The sequence below is a fragment of the Perissodus microlepis genome, chromosome 19 (genome assembly GCF_051167445.1).
Source record: "Perissodus microlepis isolate ML-2025 ecotype Zambia chromosome 19, ASM5116744v1, whole genome shotgun sequence".
NCBI classification, from domain to species: Eukaryota; Metazoa; Chordata; class Actinopteri; order Cichliformes; family Cichlidae; genus Perissodus; species Perissodus microlepis.
This window is the reverse complement of record NC_140479.1, coordinates 20,274,339-20,289,662: the sequence shown is the minus strand read 5'-3', so window position 1 is coordinate 20,289,662 and position 15,324 is coordinate 20,274,339. Positions and strand designations below refer to the sequence as shown.

At 38.2% G+C, this 15,324-nt stretch overlaps 2 protein-coding genes across 19 annotated transcripts in view; both read left to right on the top strand.

Moving 5' to 3' along the window:
- The first annotated feature begins 326 nt into the window (after window positions 1-326).
- Window positions 327-4,868, top strand: LOC146365912 (E3 ubiquitin ligase TRAF3IP2-like). Of its 3 annotated transcripts, none has more exons than XM_084914595.1 (9): window positions 327-872; window positions 943-1,079; window positions 1,728-1,824; window positions 1,987-2,177; window positions 2,833-2,921; window positions 3,002-3,070; window positions 3,502-3,606; window positions 4,337-4,411; window positions 4,502-4,868. In XM_084914595.1, the coding sequence occupies exons 1-9, from the start codon at window positions 520-522 to the stop codon at window positions 4,670-4,672; spliced, it is 1,287 nt and encodes a 428-aa protein (XP_084770721.1). In that variant the 5' UTR covers window positions 327-519; the 3' UTR covers window positions 4,673-4,868. The 3 variants fall into 3 exon arrangements, with proteins under 3 accessions (XP_084770721.1, XP_084770722.1, XP_084770723.1); XM_084914596.1 differs by having other exon boundaries at window positions 761-872; window positions 1,793-1,824; XM_084914597.1 differs by having other exon boundaries at window positions 779-1,079; window positions 1,793-1,824.
- Window positions 4,869-6,256: 1,388 nt separating this feature from the next.
- The window catches only part of LOC146365910 (uncharacterized), a 34,056-nt gene continuing 24,988 nt past the window's right edge, over window positions 6,257-15,324 (top strand). For 14 of the 16 annotated variants that reach the window (XM_084914101.1, XM_084914106.1, XM_084914104.1 and 11 more), the window contains exons 1-13: window positions 6,257-6,677; window positions 8,611-8,817; window positions 8,909-8,992; window positions 9,068-9,172; window positions 9,260-9,415; window positions 9,617-9,760; window positions 9,890-10,033; window positions 10,370-10,513; window positions 10,608-10,727; window positions 10,851-10,970; window positions 11,054-11,098; window positions 11,185-11,232; window positions 11,335-11,361. In XM_084914101.1, the coding sequence (XP_084770227.1) occupies window positions 6,668-6,677; window positions 8,611-8,817; window positions 8,909-8,992; window positions 9,068-9,172; window positions 9,260-9,415; window positions 9,617-9,760; window positions 9,890-10,033; window positions 10,370-10,513; window positions 10,608-10,727; window positions 10,851-10,970; window positions 11,054-11,098; window positions 11,185-11,232; window positions 11,335-11,361 (1,354 nt within the window). In that variant the 5' untranslated portion in view covers window positions 6,257-6,667. Of the gene's footprint in view, window positions 6,678-8,610; window positions 8,818-8,908; window positions 8,993-9,067; window positions 9,173-9,259; window positions 9,416-9,616; window positions 9,761-9,889; window positions 10,034-10,369; window positions 10,514-10,607; window positions 10,728-10,850; window positions 10,971-11,053; window positions 11,099-11,184; window positions 11,233-11,334; window positions 11,362-12,428; window positions 12,537-12,627; window positions 13,089-13,805; window positions 14,004-14,723 lie in introns of all 16 variants that reach the window. The other 2 variants (XM_084914107.1, XM_084914105.1) reach the window with 2 other exon arrangements.

The following is a 15,324-nucleotide window of genomic DNA, read 5'->3' as shown; positions in this document are numbered from 1 at the left end:
TGAAGCTCGTCTGACTGCTCCCATTCTCAAGAAATTTCAGGTTCTCAGCAACAGGCATGGTGAATAAGCAGACAAGACTATTGAAAATGACAGAGTACAAATGAGCCTGTGGTTTTGTTTTTTTCCCTCAGGGTGAATTTCACGCAGATGACAAGGCTGAATATGCAAATCATCGGATACATGTATGCCCTGAAGCCAGATATCAATCAGATGCATAACCTAAGCCTGTTTTATCCCACGCTTTGTTTTTTTGTTTTTTTAAGTTCTAATGTGGACTGCTTATAAAAACCAGTTTCACAATTAAAGAGTTTAAAAACAACTAAATTCCTTACTCATGCAGGCTTTCCTGTCCAATCTGGCACAGGCATACAAACTGCATTCTTGGCTCTGATTGGACGCGCAAAGGTGTGAGATATTTGCATATAGTATGTTCCAGTGCAAGTCTGTGCATCCACAGGAGTCCTGAAACCAGACTTTTAACAGGAGGGTGATGCATCTTTCTGGTACTTAACCATAGACATGTTTATGAGCTTTCAACTTATGAACGCTGGAGTAAGAGCAAATGAAATAGATCGACCGAGATGCTGCATGAATGCAGATTATTTCTACCGAAGCCCAAACAGATGCAGAGAAATGAATCAAGAGTTTTGCGAGCAGAAACTTCATTTTATGCAGCATGTGGAGATGATCCAACCCAGAGAACCAGAAGATGGAAGAGAAACATCTTCCAGGATGAATCTACATCATCAGTCTTCTGACGACTGCTTTTCTCAAGGAGCGACGCCGAATGGCACAAAAAGAGAGTGCGGCTGCTGGGAATGTGGAGCAAAGCGTTGTGGAACAACTGAGCCTGCAAATGGAAACACAGCGAGGTAACCATGTTACACTTTTAGGGAGTAAAATACTAGCACACATTTGATTAGTTAAAGCATTCATTTTCAGAGGGGAGGATGAATGCGACGCTCATCCTCAGAGTGATTTAGAAGAGGAACTCGAGGCTCCTTTGCCGCTGAAAGATGACAACGAGTGGCAACACTGTACTCCCTTTTTACTTCCCCACCACGACGTGCATAGCTGCGGTAAGGAAAGCAGTTCTGTGATCTGTTGTGATTCTTTTATTTGTGTAATTAGATAAAAGAAACCTTGAAAGAGGCTGTGAATACTCTGTATGTTTGTAATACATATAGCTATGACACACCTGTAGGGTAACACTTCATAATGTGGCCTGCGACTAAGAGCACTGTTCCCCTGTAATGAAATGGAGTTTTAACGTATTTAATTTGAAATTACCAACATATACTTAAAGGTAAGTACACTAGAATAAGGGGCTAGCAAGTATGCTGTACTTCGGGGCATGTGGCTGTATTATGGAATGACTTAACCTTGCCTAACTTCTGAGTACTTTACAGGAAAGGTGTCAAACTTTATGCAGTAAGTAATTTTAAGTACAATGCAGGTAAAGTAAAGCAATTGAAAAATAGAGAAAAAAAACAGAAAAATGTAAAAGAAGTTTTAAATATTAGAATGAAACCTGTTGTGAATTTAAGGGTCAGCATAATAATTAGTATTTACTGTGTTTGAGGTAAAAAAGAAGAAAAAATGTTGCTGATTTACTCTTGATTTTGAAAAAACTGCTTTTACTGAAACACTTTCAACAGACACTCCCATAGAAATGTTTAAACTGTAAACAAGGACCTTCATCATATTATGAACTTAATACTCTGCAGGAGAATGGCTGTGTAATCTCAACAGATACCATCCTCAGTCACGTCACCTCTCTGCTCCTTTCCAGCACTGGACACCTCGGAATCAACCCCAAAATGGGTAAACACAGCTGACGATGTATTCAGAAAACAACATTTTTTACATGTATGGTATATTGATAAAGGTGCAATGGCTACTCCCAAGGAGTAGCCATTGCACAAGATTGGCAAGATTATGTGAAAGATGTTGGTCTTCGTATATTTTTCTTTCTTGCTGCTTCAGGCTCCAGTTTCATGATCACTTTAAGAATAACATCATGGGAAGTGTCTCAGTTAACATCCCTCAGTTCTCACTTCCCACTGTGGAGGATGTTTCACGGGTCAGCATGCTGAATGTGCACTCAGCAGGAGCAGAGGAGTCCGCTTCACATCCACAGGGGAAAAGGAAGAGCATCCGTTTGCCCGATGAGTGCCGTGAGTCACTTTTTTTGGCACTTTATTGTCTCTGCAACAAGGAATACACGTTTAAGTGTTAACGGAACAGATTAATTAGTATCTTAGAGACATTTCGTCACCAAAACAGTTCATGCTAGCGCAGAAACTACCTACTTAGCAGGTAAACTGAAGTAATATTTATTTGTATTGTCTTTATAGATTCACATTTAAAATAAAAAGCAAGCTCAAAATATTGTAAGAAAGCTAGCTTTAGGCTATATTTTTGATTAATTTTTCAAATTTATAATATAGGAATGAGTTACTTAGAATAATGATGAAGATATTTTTGCTGACCACATTTTTTATATACATTTTTTTGGTTTAGTTTTAGAAATCGGTGACCCAAACCCAGTGGTAGCTTAATTATTTTCTCAAAATGTAATTTGATACCAAAGGCAGTCAGGATAAAGGTACTTCACCTATCTGATCATTTTTATTTGCTGCTGTTTCTTCTTTTTTGAAACGTTTTAAGTCACAGCTTGGCTTTGAACACTTGCACTAAATGAAGCATCAACAGCCAAACTAGTATGTAACAGTATAGCAGAAAATACAAGTACGCTTATATTAAGCTGACACTGAGCATAAAGCTTTAAGATTCTGATTGTTTGGGTTTTATTATCTTGCCTCTTCTCAGGAAACGTTTTCATCACTTACTCTTCGGACGTGTCCTCAGAGATGGTCCCCTTTGTGGATTTCCTCACAAAGCAAGGTTTTCGACCGGCTGTAAGCTTCCACCCTGTGTACACTATCATTCTGTAATATCATTAAACACTTTGCTCACAGCACTAACCTAAATTTCACAGATTGACTTATATGACAGCTCCATTAGATGTATGGACGTCAACAAGTGGACAGACAGTTACCTTAAAGATGTAAGTAATTATGAGAACTGTGTGCGAAGTTATATTGTTACCATAAATTGCTGCAAGTATCTCTACAAGTCTACCTTTTTAATACTCCTTACTAGGCTACACTATTATTTGCACAGGTCTTGTAACATATGTTTTTCTATCTTATTTTTTTTAAACTATGATTCTAGCTTGATAGTCAGTCTGCTTTCTGTTAGTGTTTATGTAGTTATGTGGTTATGTGGTTATGTGAGCTCGGAGAATCTCAGATTCCCCCTGGGATTAATAAAGTAGCCATCATCAAGATCAGCAAGTGTGTTACCCTCTATAATAGATAAAATAATATTTCATATTCCATGTTTTTGCTGTATCTGTGTTTATTTCAAGTTACTTTTGTATGAATACTGTCTTTTTATTCAGTGTCTGAAATTTCTGTCTGTTTTTTTTTTTAACAGCCGTTAACCCTTATTATTATCGCCATCAGTCCAAAGTACAAGGAAGATATTGAAGGACCTGCAGTTGACAGCCATGGTCTACACACCAGATATATCCACTCAATGGTGAGGATAAATCAGCAATGGAGGAAATACTCAAATACTGTATTTTAGCAGAGGAGTTAATTCTACACTGAATTAGAAAATGCTATTAAAATATTACAGTTGTGATACTGCGCAAAAGTCTTGAGCCACCCTTAAATTATTTCATTTAATTTCTTTAGAGGGCCTTGAGCAATAATTCTCCAGGCTTTCTGAATGGCTTTTTTCTTTGGACATTCAAGCATAAAAATGCATTTAACTTAAAGGATGAACCATCGTTATGTCTACACACGACAGAGAGCTTAACAAAGAAACCATTTTAAATTGTATCTTTAGACACTTTGTTACAAACACTGTGTCAAAACACAAGGACTAGGCTTAAAAAACAGATCTATAGCAGATGAGCAGTATTTGCTCTTACTCAAGGATTTATAATCCTTATATACATTTTAAAAAAATGTTTTCACGTTTCAATGAATTGCTGCAGCAATTTCCAGTCATCCTAGCAAAATATAAATAAATGGAGCTGACTCCAGACTTTTTCCACAGTATTGTTATTTAGAAGTGTTCAGTATGTAAAAAACATTTATTCATTTTTTCTTAACAGTAAGTTTCATGATTAAGTTCTTCATTCCTTTATTGTTTATTAATGTTTATGAAAACAAAAAATAATGTCATATTTCTTTGCATAAATATTATGCAATAATGCTGACAGGTAAATTAGAGTATTTTATTGTATATTTAATTTTGCCAGATGCAGAATGAGTTCATCCAGCAGGGGAGCTTGAATTTTAGATTCATCCCGGTTCTCTTCCTTTGTGCATCCCAGGTCAGAAAACATTTCCCATATTTATCCCTTTGTATTAATCTTATCTCTATTATATGTATATTTTTTTAAAATTGTGGAAACTCTTGACAGAAACATGTCCCAAGCTGGCTCCAGAATACTCGCGTGTACCGCTGGCCGCAGGACACTGAGGATTTGTTACTGCGACTGCTGAGGGAGGAGAGATATGTGGCTCCTCCTGTACCTGTGGAGCTCAGCCTATTCATCAGGCCTGTTACCATGAGCGACGCAGCTACACTGTAAACAAACAAACTGGTGTTCGGGCATGTGTCTGGGTTTAATGTTTCTGCTTTAAAAGCTACATTTTGCAGTAAGTTTATTTTACAAATCCACAGTTTGATCCAGTTTAAGTTGAGATATAAGCTCATGTTCCAAGTTCTATTTTATGTTAAGTGCTGTTTTTCAGATGACTCAATAAAGTTTTTTCCATGTATTTAGACACATTTGTCTGGTACATTTACTATGTAAACATACGCAGAATATATTATATAATAACTCTGAATGGCATTCCTACCAATGGTGTGGCTTATTAGCACAGATCTCACCTTTTGGAGGTATTGGCCTGTGGGAGACTTTCTTGGATCTTCATCTGGGTTTCCATTGGCCTGTGGGTCACCCACATACTTGTCCAGATTACCTTCTCTCTCTTTGCAGCATCCCCCCCCCCTTCTCATTATTCACTCCACAGCAGTGTTTGCTAATCACAGTGTTATACTGTTATACACAGTGCTTTTGTTGCTATTATTTTTAATATTTTCATGGTTGTGTTTATCATGAAAGCAATGTTCTTAGTTTAGCATCAGGATTAAGAGGGTGGCCTTTTTGTTGTTGTTTGGATTGGATTGCTCTTTTTACTGTGTGAAACTATCTAACTTTAATGAAATTATATTAAGACTGGCCAAACCGACCAATCTAAAATATATTTGAATAAAACAGAACAGACTTTATCCAGAACTTTGGGGTGCAAATCAGTCACCCACCATCACTTTAGCTGCTACTCAGGTTTTTCAGATGTCCAATGTCAGTGGGATTTTCATTGTGGTGTTTTTTTCTCAGATGGAAAACATACTGAAAGTCATATCAATCATTTTGTCAGTATTTTATACAAAATGTCAATGCTAGCAGTGACCACTGAATTTAATTAACTACCGATGATTAATTTAGTATGTTCATGTGAACAAAACCAATACTGGAAATAGGAATTTTACATAAGAAATGAACTTTAAGCTCTGTTGCCTTGGAGACACAAACCATGGATCCCACGTTGCAGGTATTAAAATAAAAACCTGAACAACTGGAAGAAGCAGTTATGGAAAAGATTTGGGCCACCGGGGGGAAAAAAACCCAATTCTGACTTCTTTTTTCTTTCGATGGCCCTAATCCTTTTCCATAAGCAGTTGCAGTTTTGGCTCCTGTTAACTTTTGTCAAACCAGGATCAGGCTACATTTATCCATGATTCCTATTAATGACCTCTTGCAGAAAAACATGCACTTATGGACCTTTTTATGGAGTTTTTTTTTATCGACTAGCACTAGTTCTGAAATTACTCAAAAGAAGCTGTTTTAACCTAACTCATCTGAATTGCCATTAATCGTGGGCCTGTGATTTGTTTTTAGTGGACAGAGTACTGCAGCAGCCAGTAGGGGTGCTCAATTCAGCCAGCTGATCTTGCACACCCTTGAACGTCCAAAAAAGGTCTGCCAGAGCGGCTGGTGAGCAGAGCTCCAGCTAAGAATAACCTGTATTTTCTGGGGGGATAGAGTTACCTTGCAGCCTTCCTGCTCTCTGCACTGGCCTATACCCATGTGAGCCCCCAGAAACACTGGGTGAGATATTGTGCATTTCCCCTCACCCTGCCCAGCCCTGTGCTTAGCTTGGCTGATTCTTCCCCTGTGTCGCTTTACTTTGCCCCACTGTCCCCAGACCCCCCTTTTTAATGCTGCCTCACAGGCAGCTCCAAATTCCCCAACATATGTAAGCTTTCAATTCATGCTTAATTTTCCATTTTCCACTTTTTAAAACCTTGGACAAGTTCCACCTGTGGATGTTATGGGTAAGAAGACAAGGCTGTGATGGTCCAAGTGACAATGGAATAATTTACTACCTGGGACGCTTTTTTTTTTTCCTGAAAAAGTGGATTCAAACTGGATTTACTGGAGCCGTCACCAGTTAATTCTTCATGAGGAGGCTTTGTCTCCAATTTAAAGTATCCTACCTGAGATAGTCTACACATCACAATGGCTGAAGGTAGGGTTGTTACACCTGGATCTTCAAGCACAACTGTTCAAATAAAACGTTTACTACAGCGCAAAAATCCACAGTAATAAATTCTGCATAACAAATAAACGGCAGTGTTTTGATAAGTTGTGTCCTCTGACGATGATGTGTTGAAAGTTGGTTGCTATAAATACAAGCTATCAAGTCACCAGAGTATTCGCATTGCTCTCCTGTGACAGACTGCAGCTGCAGCTGACCTCAGCCAGGGTGGTAGACCTCAAGCACGTCAAAAGGAATATACATAAATAAATAAAAGTGTGAAAAAACACCTGCAAGTCCTGCATTCACAGTACTGTGTAAATGTAAGACAATCTTAGATCATGCTTAAATGTGCAAAAGTGGTGTTAGTGGAGGAAAAAAATCGTCTTCGTCTGATATATTAATGCAGAAGACTGCTGCTACTGATCCACCGGTGTCTATAAAGAGCATTTCCTTGTGACACTGTAGACCTGCTTTTCACTTATATATGTACAGTTTCTTATTGCAGTCAGCAAGTTTAGACAAGTGTTCCCTATTCTGTATGCCTTTGTGCTACTCTTTGAATCGTTAGCGGTTATTTTAAAGGCATCAAAAGCACTGTAGAAAGCTGATAACAATAAATAACCTGTAAAGCTTTATAATGCGCTCCAGCACATAGTCTCTTCTTATGAAGTGTATAGTGCATATTGGATACTCTGTAAACAAAGCCAATGCTCATAATTACTTAATGTTATTACTTCAGTTATCACCAGTTTTAAAAAGCACATTTTAAGATCGAATGTTTTTGGGTTTGGGTTTTTTTTTAACAGCGAGTGAACTTGTTGTGTTTTCACAAAAAATGCAATAACACGATGGTTACTTAGAAAAATTGCACAGCTGTAAACGATGCTGTTGATTGAAGAGTTGAGTTTGAGAGGTTTTTTTCCCCGTGTCCTACACGCTGGAAGCAAGTCGTCATGCATCGAACATTTTCAGAGTTCATTCAACTTGGACCTTGTGTGAAGGTCTCCCTGACGCCTGACATTACAGTAAATCAGTACAGATAATCTTACACTCTGTGCACAGCATTTAATGACGATAACACTGTTACTAAATGCTGCCTTGGGCATTTTTCACTGTGCTAAGCCAGTCTAAAGTGTGTCAGTACATTTGGAAAATGTCACTGCTAAAATTGGAGTGCCCTATCACACGATGACTTTTCTGATGACGTTTAACATTTCTGATTAATATAAATAATAAGGAAATAAAGAGACAGTATAGGGTCATAGTAAAGATGAAAAATTATATATGTATATATATATATATATATATATATACATATATATATATATATATACAACTAATAACGCACTATTTGTACACAAAATGTCTTCCTGTCAGGGTTTGTCTTCATTGTGTAGATGATAAGACTTGAGAGGTTTAAGAAAATGGGTTTTTATTTTGAAGCCAGGGCAAAATCATTGTTACGATAGTGAAATTACTGAAAGAAGGCGATAATATGACCGAAAAAGACTTACACAACAATTGACAGATCTGTTAAAACATACATAGTTTGCACACTTTGTAACAGAGGAACAAAACATGGAGAAACACTTTCACTGTTGTTAGGAGACATACAGAGATTTCACAGCTAAAAGTGTAATGTCAGTTCCCTCTGGTGGACAAACTATGCAAGTGTGCATGTTCTTGCTACCAATCACTCATTATAGACAACAATAAATATGTATACAAGCAGACATTTAATTGTTTTATCAGTTCTGATCCATATAGGTTTTGCACATGAGCTGCAGTGGATATTTATAAAGAACTGAAACCCTTGTGGTTACTTTAGCAGTGCAAGAATATCAAACATTACAAGCACAAGAACAAAAGCAGAAAGAATTTGTCAGACTAACTTTTGTCTCTTTATGTCTTCCACATATAGTAGCCAAATCAGCCTCCCACGCTGCAGCTACTGGGTCCAGTGACGGAGCAACAGCGCCACAGACGAGCTCTCTCAGATCCAAAGGTCTGGGGCTGCTCAACAAGGTGAAAATGTCTGTTGAGCTGCTGATTGCCCTTGCTGCTCTCCTGTCCTGGCTGGTTGTAGGTGTGGTGATGTTTGACTTTGTTGAATACAAAGCAGTCCCCGGTAAGCCACAAAATCTAAAACTGTATGTCCCCAAGTCTTTTAAGCCATCAGTTATGCAGAATCTGACCAACATGTTTGCTATCATCGTTAGACATCCAGCAGATCATAACGGACCCTGTCCAGGCCGTGAACGACGCCACTGATGAGTTATCCAGTCTGCTCAATAAGTTTCAAGGTAGTGGGGAATTTATCTTGGCACAGTTTTTATTTGTGTAAGCTCTCTAATGCATGACTTGCTGTACTTTTGCAGAATGCGCACCGGATTTAAGTGATCCCATGTCAGCTGCCAGATACGCAGCCGAGGAAATATCAGAAGCAAAAGATGGGTTTGTTCGATATTTGTCAGATGAAGAAGGTATGACCACTCACTCCTACCAACACAAGCAAAAAAACAAAAACAAAGACTGCTTAATAAGTACAGAATAATCTTCTGAAACCACAGGGAACTTCTACCTCAGCTACATTGACCCTGTGGTCATTGGTAGACAAGCTTTCCATTCAACGAATGACTTCATAGGTGGAGCACTGGGTTCCTTCACGGACACACTGTGTGCTGTTGTGCATACATCACTGGAAACCATAGAAGATATTAAAAAAGGTATGTAATTTATACTTGAATCCTTTTTTCTGACTCAAGACTATTTTTCTCTTGTTTCACATACAGTTAATGAATGAATAAATCTGTCTTTTTTAAAATACTTGAACTAAACTTTAACTCCCTCGCTGGTTTGTAACATTAATTAATTAATGCAGAATGTACTTACAAATGCACTTATTTTTCTATTTCTTTTCCATTCAGGAAAAACTGATCTTGGCTATATTGACCCTGTAATGATAGGAAGAGGTGTCTTTAATGCTACTAATGAGTTCATGTGTGGAGTGGCGAGCTACATCCAGGATGTGCTCTGTTCCATACTGGACACTACACTGAATGTAGTGAAAGGTATTTGCGCTCTCTCGTTTAACCCATAACCTCTTAAAAACGACATAAAAGAATATCTGTCTAACACAATTTAGAGAGTTTGCTTTGCGTACTTTCTGTCTGTATTCATTTCCTGTTTGTGTTTCTCAGGAACCGTCGACATTACCTTCATGGACCCTGTGGTAATAGGAAGAAATATATTCCACGTCACAAATGACACAGTGAGTGGAATATTTGGCTACATCCAGGACGTGCTCTGTGCCATCGTAGACATGATACTGGATGTATTCAAAGGTATTCAGTGCCTCCATATTGTCTCATTTGTGATGTTTGTGGCTTAATATTTACAGTACATCTTATATTCTGTATATACTGCTTATGCATTTTACAGACTTTATTAGGAATGTATTTTTAGATCAACAGTAACTCTTTTTAGCTTGTTATGGATGTTGTCCACTAAACAAAAACTTATATAACTTATATAACTTATCTAACTTTGACAATGCATGCTTTTATAAGTAAAATGTTGGCCTTAAACACATTTTTCTAATGTCTGTGTAACTGTCAAGTACATGTATGTTTAATGAAGTACTTTACTGCGCCTTTGACCTCAGTGTGTGTTGTCCTCAGGAACCACTGACATTAGCTTCATTGACCCCGTGGTTATTGGCAGAAATGCCTTCAGTGTTACTAATGACTTTGTGAGTGGACTATTTGGCTACATCCAGGGCGTGCTCTGCGCAGTCTTGGATGTCATACTGGACACGCTAAAAGGTACACAGTCTGCCAAGACATCGCCTGATACAATGCACACACTGCAGGTTTCCCAGACTTCACGAGGGATTGTTTTATTTTCTCTGTTGGTTAGATATCCAGCATTCCTTGGGATTTAGCCCCGTGTCAGTTTTTAAGTCAGCAGTAGAAATCACCAAAGAGCAGACAAACCTGCTTGCGAGCTACATCTCCTCAACACTGATTGGTGAACAAGGTCTGTTTTAGCCTACGTCATTATCAGAAAATTGGTTACATCTTATCCTTACGGCAGCTAAGCTGATTTTCTAAATAAAGACAAAGCAGCTTTTATTCACTGTCTGGTGTTTTTCATTTTCAGGAATCATGCCTGAAGTGTCCATTGACCCAATGAAAGTTGTTGAAGATGCTGTGTCAGAGCTCACAGACAAGAAGGATTTGCTCTTAGCTTACATGTCAAGCATGATTGTTGGTGATCAGGGTATGGCTATTAGTATTAGATGTTCAGTACTATTAATTAGGAAATATTAAAAATCTATCTGCTAAATATTTTCTATGTTTCAGGGGAACCTGTCACCACCCCAGGTGTAAATGTAGTAACAGAAAAAGGTTTCTGCTTTAATTCTGATTAAAAATTTGATTAAATAAACATTTATGATTGGCAGGTTTTCACAAAACGTCTTTGTTTCTTTTAGATGAAGCTGTACCTTCCCCATCTGATATCAATTTAGTAAGAAGGAAAGGTAATGACAGCATTTCTTCTGTTTTCCATTGCAATAATACAGAAAAGGAAATATTACATTTAAAAAAAGAAGCTAAGTGTCTTTTTCCATGTGTTAATACAGGGAAATTTCTGCCTCCATTTGAAAAAGGTAAGAAAATATCTTCGTTAAAGACATTTAAAATGTGCTTTTAAACATGCGCAATGTGTGTTGCAAGCAACTAGACTGCATAGATTTTTGGATTTTTGTTTTTTTTGTTTGTTTCTTGCATGTTTGTACAGACTTGTGTTTTTCATGGGACATTATTCAATCTGTTTTCAAGTCTGCCTCATGGTATGCCTCACTGTTCAGTGTAACCCTGAAGATCTATGAAACTGTGTGCCACTGTGTTTGAAAAATACTCGATTTGTACATATTACATTATAGCATGGACAAACATGCATCTTATCTGTTCTTCATTCTGTTATTCTAATTGTCATTAAGCTGCTACATTGTTATGGATTGGTTTACTTCATTCCTCCCTTTCTTTGTCACACTGACCATTTGTTGTAATATTTTACAGAACTTCGCAGTGATATGTCTTGACTCAGTCATCATGTTTTTCTGTGTAACATTGTGCATGACCATGTGTGTCCTTCAGACTTGCATTCCTTTGTTGCTCTTTCTCGCATTTTTTGTGCCACTGACTGGTTGCCTCCTGTTTTTGACCATTTACACTGTTGTCATATGTATATACTTGTATTGTCCGGACTGGATTACATGTGTTTTTGTATACTTTTTACCTGCGCATGTAACTATTAAACACACCACATGTTGCAAAGATAGCATTCACAATACTTTTACACTGTATTTACCTTTGTAGCCAGTTTTGATACATCATGTTCCTTTGGTCCTGTGGTTTTATGTAAACTATTTGATCCTAATTTGATCAAGTACTCTGCTGTAATGAGTGGCTAAACATATAGTTCAGCTGCAGTTTGTACCAGCTACTTCAGGAAGTTACAAGGCATTTAAAAAACACTTTAAAAGAAGCTAAATAGAAAAGAAACGAGATATAAAATAATTCCTGCTTCAATTTATGAAGCAATTTTAAAAATCCACTAACTGCAATCTGTGGTGTATATCATGCTGTAATGTTGCTATGATTTTGCACCATTAAAATCACCCTATAAAGAAATGAAGATCACATAAGAGGGATGACAAGGTTCATAATACAGTTACAGAGATCATGCGTGCTGCCAAAGATGAAGCTGCTCCTGCTGCAGAGATAAAAGAAGACTCCGAGATGGCACCGACTGAAGCAGATGTGACAGAGGAAGATGATGGTATTCACATGATTTTTGTTTCTTTCTTTTTTTTAAGTCACATTCATTAAGTTAAAAACAGACACTAAATTTATTGCTATCACATCACTAGCGAGACACATTGAAGAACCAGAACTGAGACCATCACTGAAGGAGGAGGAGGAAAAGCTTGATGATGACACCAAGGAGGAGGAAGAGGAAACTGGAGAGGGTGATGATGACGAAGTTCAAATAAAGGATAATGCAGAACAATTAATAAAAGAAAAAGAGAATAAAGAGGTGATAGAAGAAGGAGGAGGTGATGGTAGAGGTGAAGACCAAGAAAAGAGAGACACAAAGACAGATGAATTTGCAATAATTGTAAATGATGAAGTGATACAGTTAGCAGAAGGGGTGGTAGAAGATGAAGAGGTGCAGGAGACCAAAACCAAAGACATTTTGGTAGAAGATGATGAGGAGAGCAACACTGAAGAAACTATTGTGGATAAACATGAGAAAACAAAAACTGAAGACATTTTTGGCCAGGCCAGAACTGACGATGCTTCAGTAGAACATGAGGAGGTAGAAGAAGAGGCCAAAACTGGAGATGATTTGGCAAAACATGAGGAAGAAGAAGAAGCCAAAACTGAAGATGATTTGGTAGAACATGAGGAGGAGGAAGAAGAGTCCAAAACTGAAGATGATTTGGCAGAACATGAGGAGGAAGAAGAGGAAGAAGCCAAAACTGAAGATGATTTGGCAAAACATGAGGAAGAAGAAGAGGCCAAAACTGAAGATGATTTGGTAGAACATGAAGAGGAAGAAGAAGAGTCCAAAACTGGAGATGATTTGGCAGAACATGAGGAGGAAGAAGAGGAAGAAGCCAAAACTGAAGATGATTTGGCAAAACATGAGGAAGAAGAAGAAGCCAAAACTGAAGATGATTTGGTAGAACATGAGGAGGAAGAAGAGGAAGAAGCCAAAACTGAAGATGATTTGGCAAAACATGAGGAAGAAGAAGAGGCCAAAACTGAAGATGATTTGGCAGAACATGAGGAGGAAGAAGAGGAAGAAGCCAAAACTGAAGATGATTTGGCAAAACATGAGGAAGAAGAAGAGTCCAAAACTGAAGATGATTTGGCAGAACATGAGGAGGAAGAAGAGGAAGAAGCCAAAACTGAAGATGATTTGGCAAAACATGAGGAAGAAGAAGAGGCCAAAACTGAAGATGATTTGGCAGAACATGAAGAGGAAGAAGAAGAGTCCAAAACTGGAGATGATTTGGTAGAACATGAAGAGGAAGAAGAAGAGTCCAAAACTGAAGATGATTTGGCAAAACATGAGGAGGAAGAAGAGGAAGAAGCCAAAACTGAAGATGGTTTGGCAAAACATGAGGAAGAAGAAGAGGCCAAAACTGAAGATGATTTGGCAGAACATGAGGAGGAAGAAGAGGAAGAAGCCAAAACTGAAGATGATTTGGTAGAACATGAGGAGGAAGAAGAGGAAGAAGCCAAAACTGAAGATGATTTGGCAAAACATGAGGAAGAAGAAGAGTCCAAAACTGAAGATGATTTGGCAGAACATGAGGAGGAAGAAGAGGAAGAAGCCAAAACTGAAGATGATTTGGCAAAACATGAGGAAGAAGAAGAGGCCAAAACTGAAGATGATTTGGCAGAACATGAAGAGGAAGAAGAAGAGTCCAAAACTGGAGATGATTTGGTAGAACATGAAGAGGAAGAAGAAGAGTCCAAAACTGAAGATGATTTGGCAGAACATGAGGAGGAAGAAGAGGAAGAAGCCAAAACTGAAGATGATTTGGCAAAACATGAGGAAGAAGAAGAGTCCAAAACTGAAGATGATTTGGCAAAACATGAGGAGGAAGAAGAGGAAGAAGCCAAAACTGAAGATGGTTTGGCAAAACATGAGGAAGAAGAAGAGGCCAAAACTGAAGATGATTTGGCAGAACATGAGGAGGAAGAAGAGGAAGAAGCCAAAACTGAAGATGATTTGGTAGAACATGAGGAGGAAGAAGAGGAAGAAGCCAAAACTGAAGATGATTTGGCAAAACATGAGGAAGAAGAAGAGTCCAAAACTGAAGATGATTTGGCAGAACATGAGGAGGAAGAAGAGGAAGAAGCCAAAACTGAAGATGATTTGGCAAAACATGAGGAAGAAGAAGAGGCCAAAACTGAAGATGATTTGGCAGAACATGAAGAGGAAGAAGAAGAGTCCAAAACTGAAGATGATTTGGCAGAACATGAGGAGGAAGAAGAGGAAGAAGCCAAAACTGAAGATGGTTTGGCAAAACATGAGGAAGAAGAAGAGGCCAAAACTGAAGATGATTTGGCAGAACATGAGGAGGAAGAAGAAGAAGCCAAAACTGGAGATTATTTGGTAGAACATGAGGAGGAGGAAGAAGAGGCCAAAACTGGAGATGATTTGGTAGAACATGAAGAGGAAGAAGAAGAGGCCAAAACTGGAGATGATTTGGCAGAACATGAGGAGGAAGAAGAAGAAGCCAAAACTGGAGATTATTTGGTAGAACATGAGGAGGAGGAAGAAGAGGCCAAAACTGGAGATGATTTGGTAGAACATGAAGAGGAAGAAGAGGAGGCCAAAACCGAGGATGATTTGGTAGAACATGAGGAGGAAGAAGAAGAAGCCAAAACGGGAGATTATTTAATAGAGCATGAGGAAGAAGAAGAAGCCAAAACTGAGGATGATTTGGTAGAGCATGAGGAGGAAGAAGAAGAAGCCAAAACTGGAGATGATTTAATAGAGCATGAGGAAGAAGAAGAAGAAGCCAAAACTGGAGATTATTTAATAGAGC

Coding starts and splice junctions, on each gene's coding strand:
- LOC146365912 (XM_084914595.1), top strand. CDS start 520: ATGTTTATGAGCTTTCAACTTATGAACGCTGGAGTAAGAGCAAATGAA. Junction 2,178..2,832: donor CCGTTTGCCCGATGAGTGCC/GTGAGTCACTTT, acceptor GCCTCTTCTCAG/GAAACGTTTTCATCACTTAC. Junction 3,607..4,336: donor CCAGATATATCCACTCAATG/GTGAGGATAAAT, acceptor TAATTTTGCCAG/ATGCAGAATGAGTTCATCCA.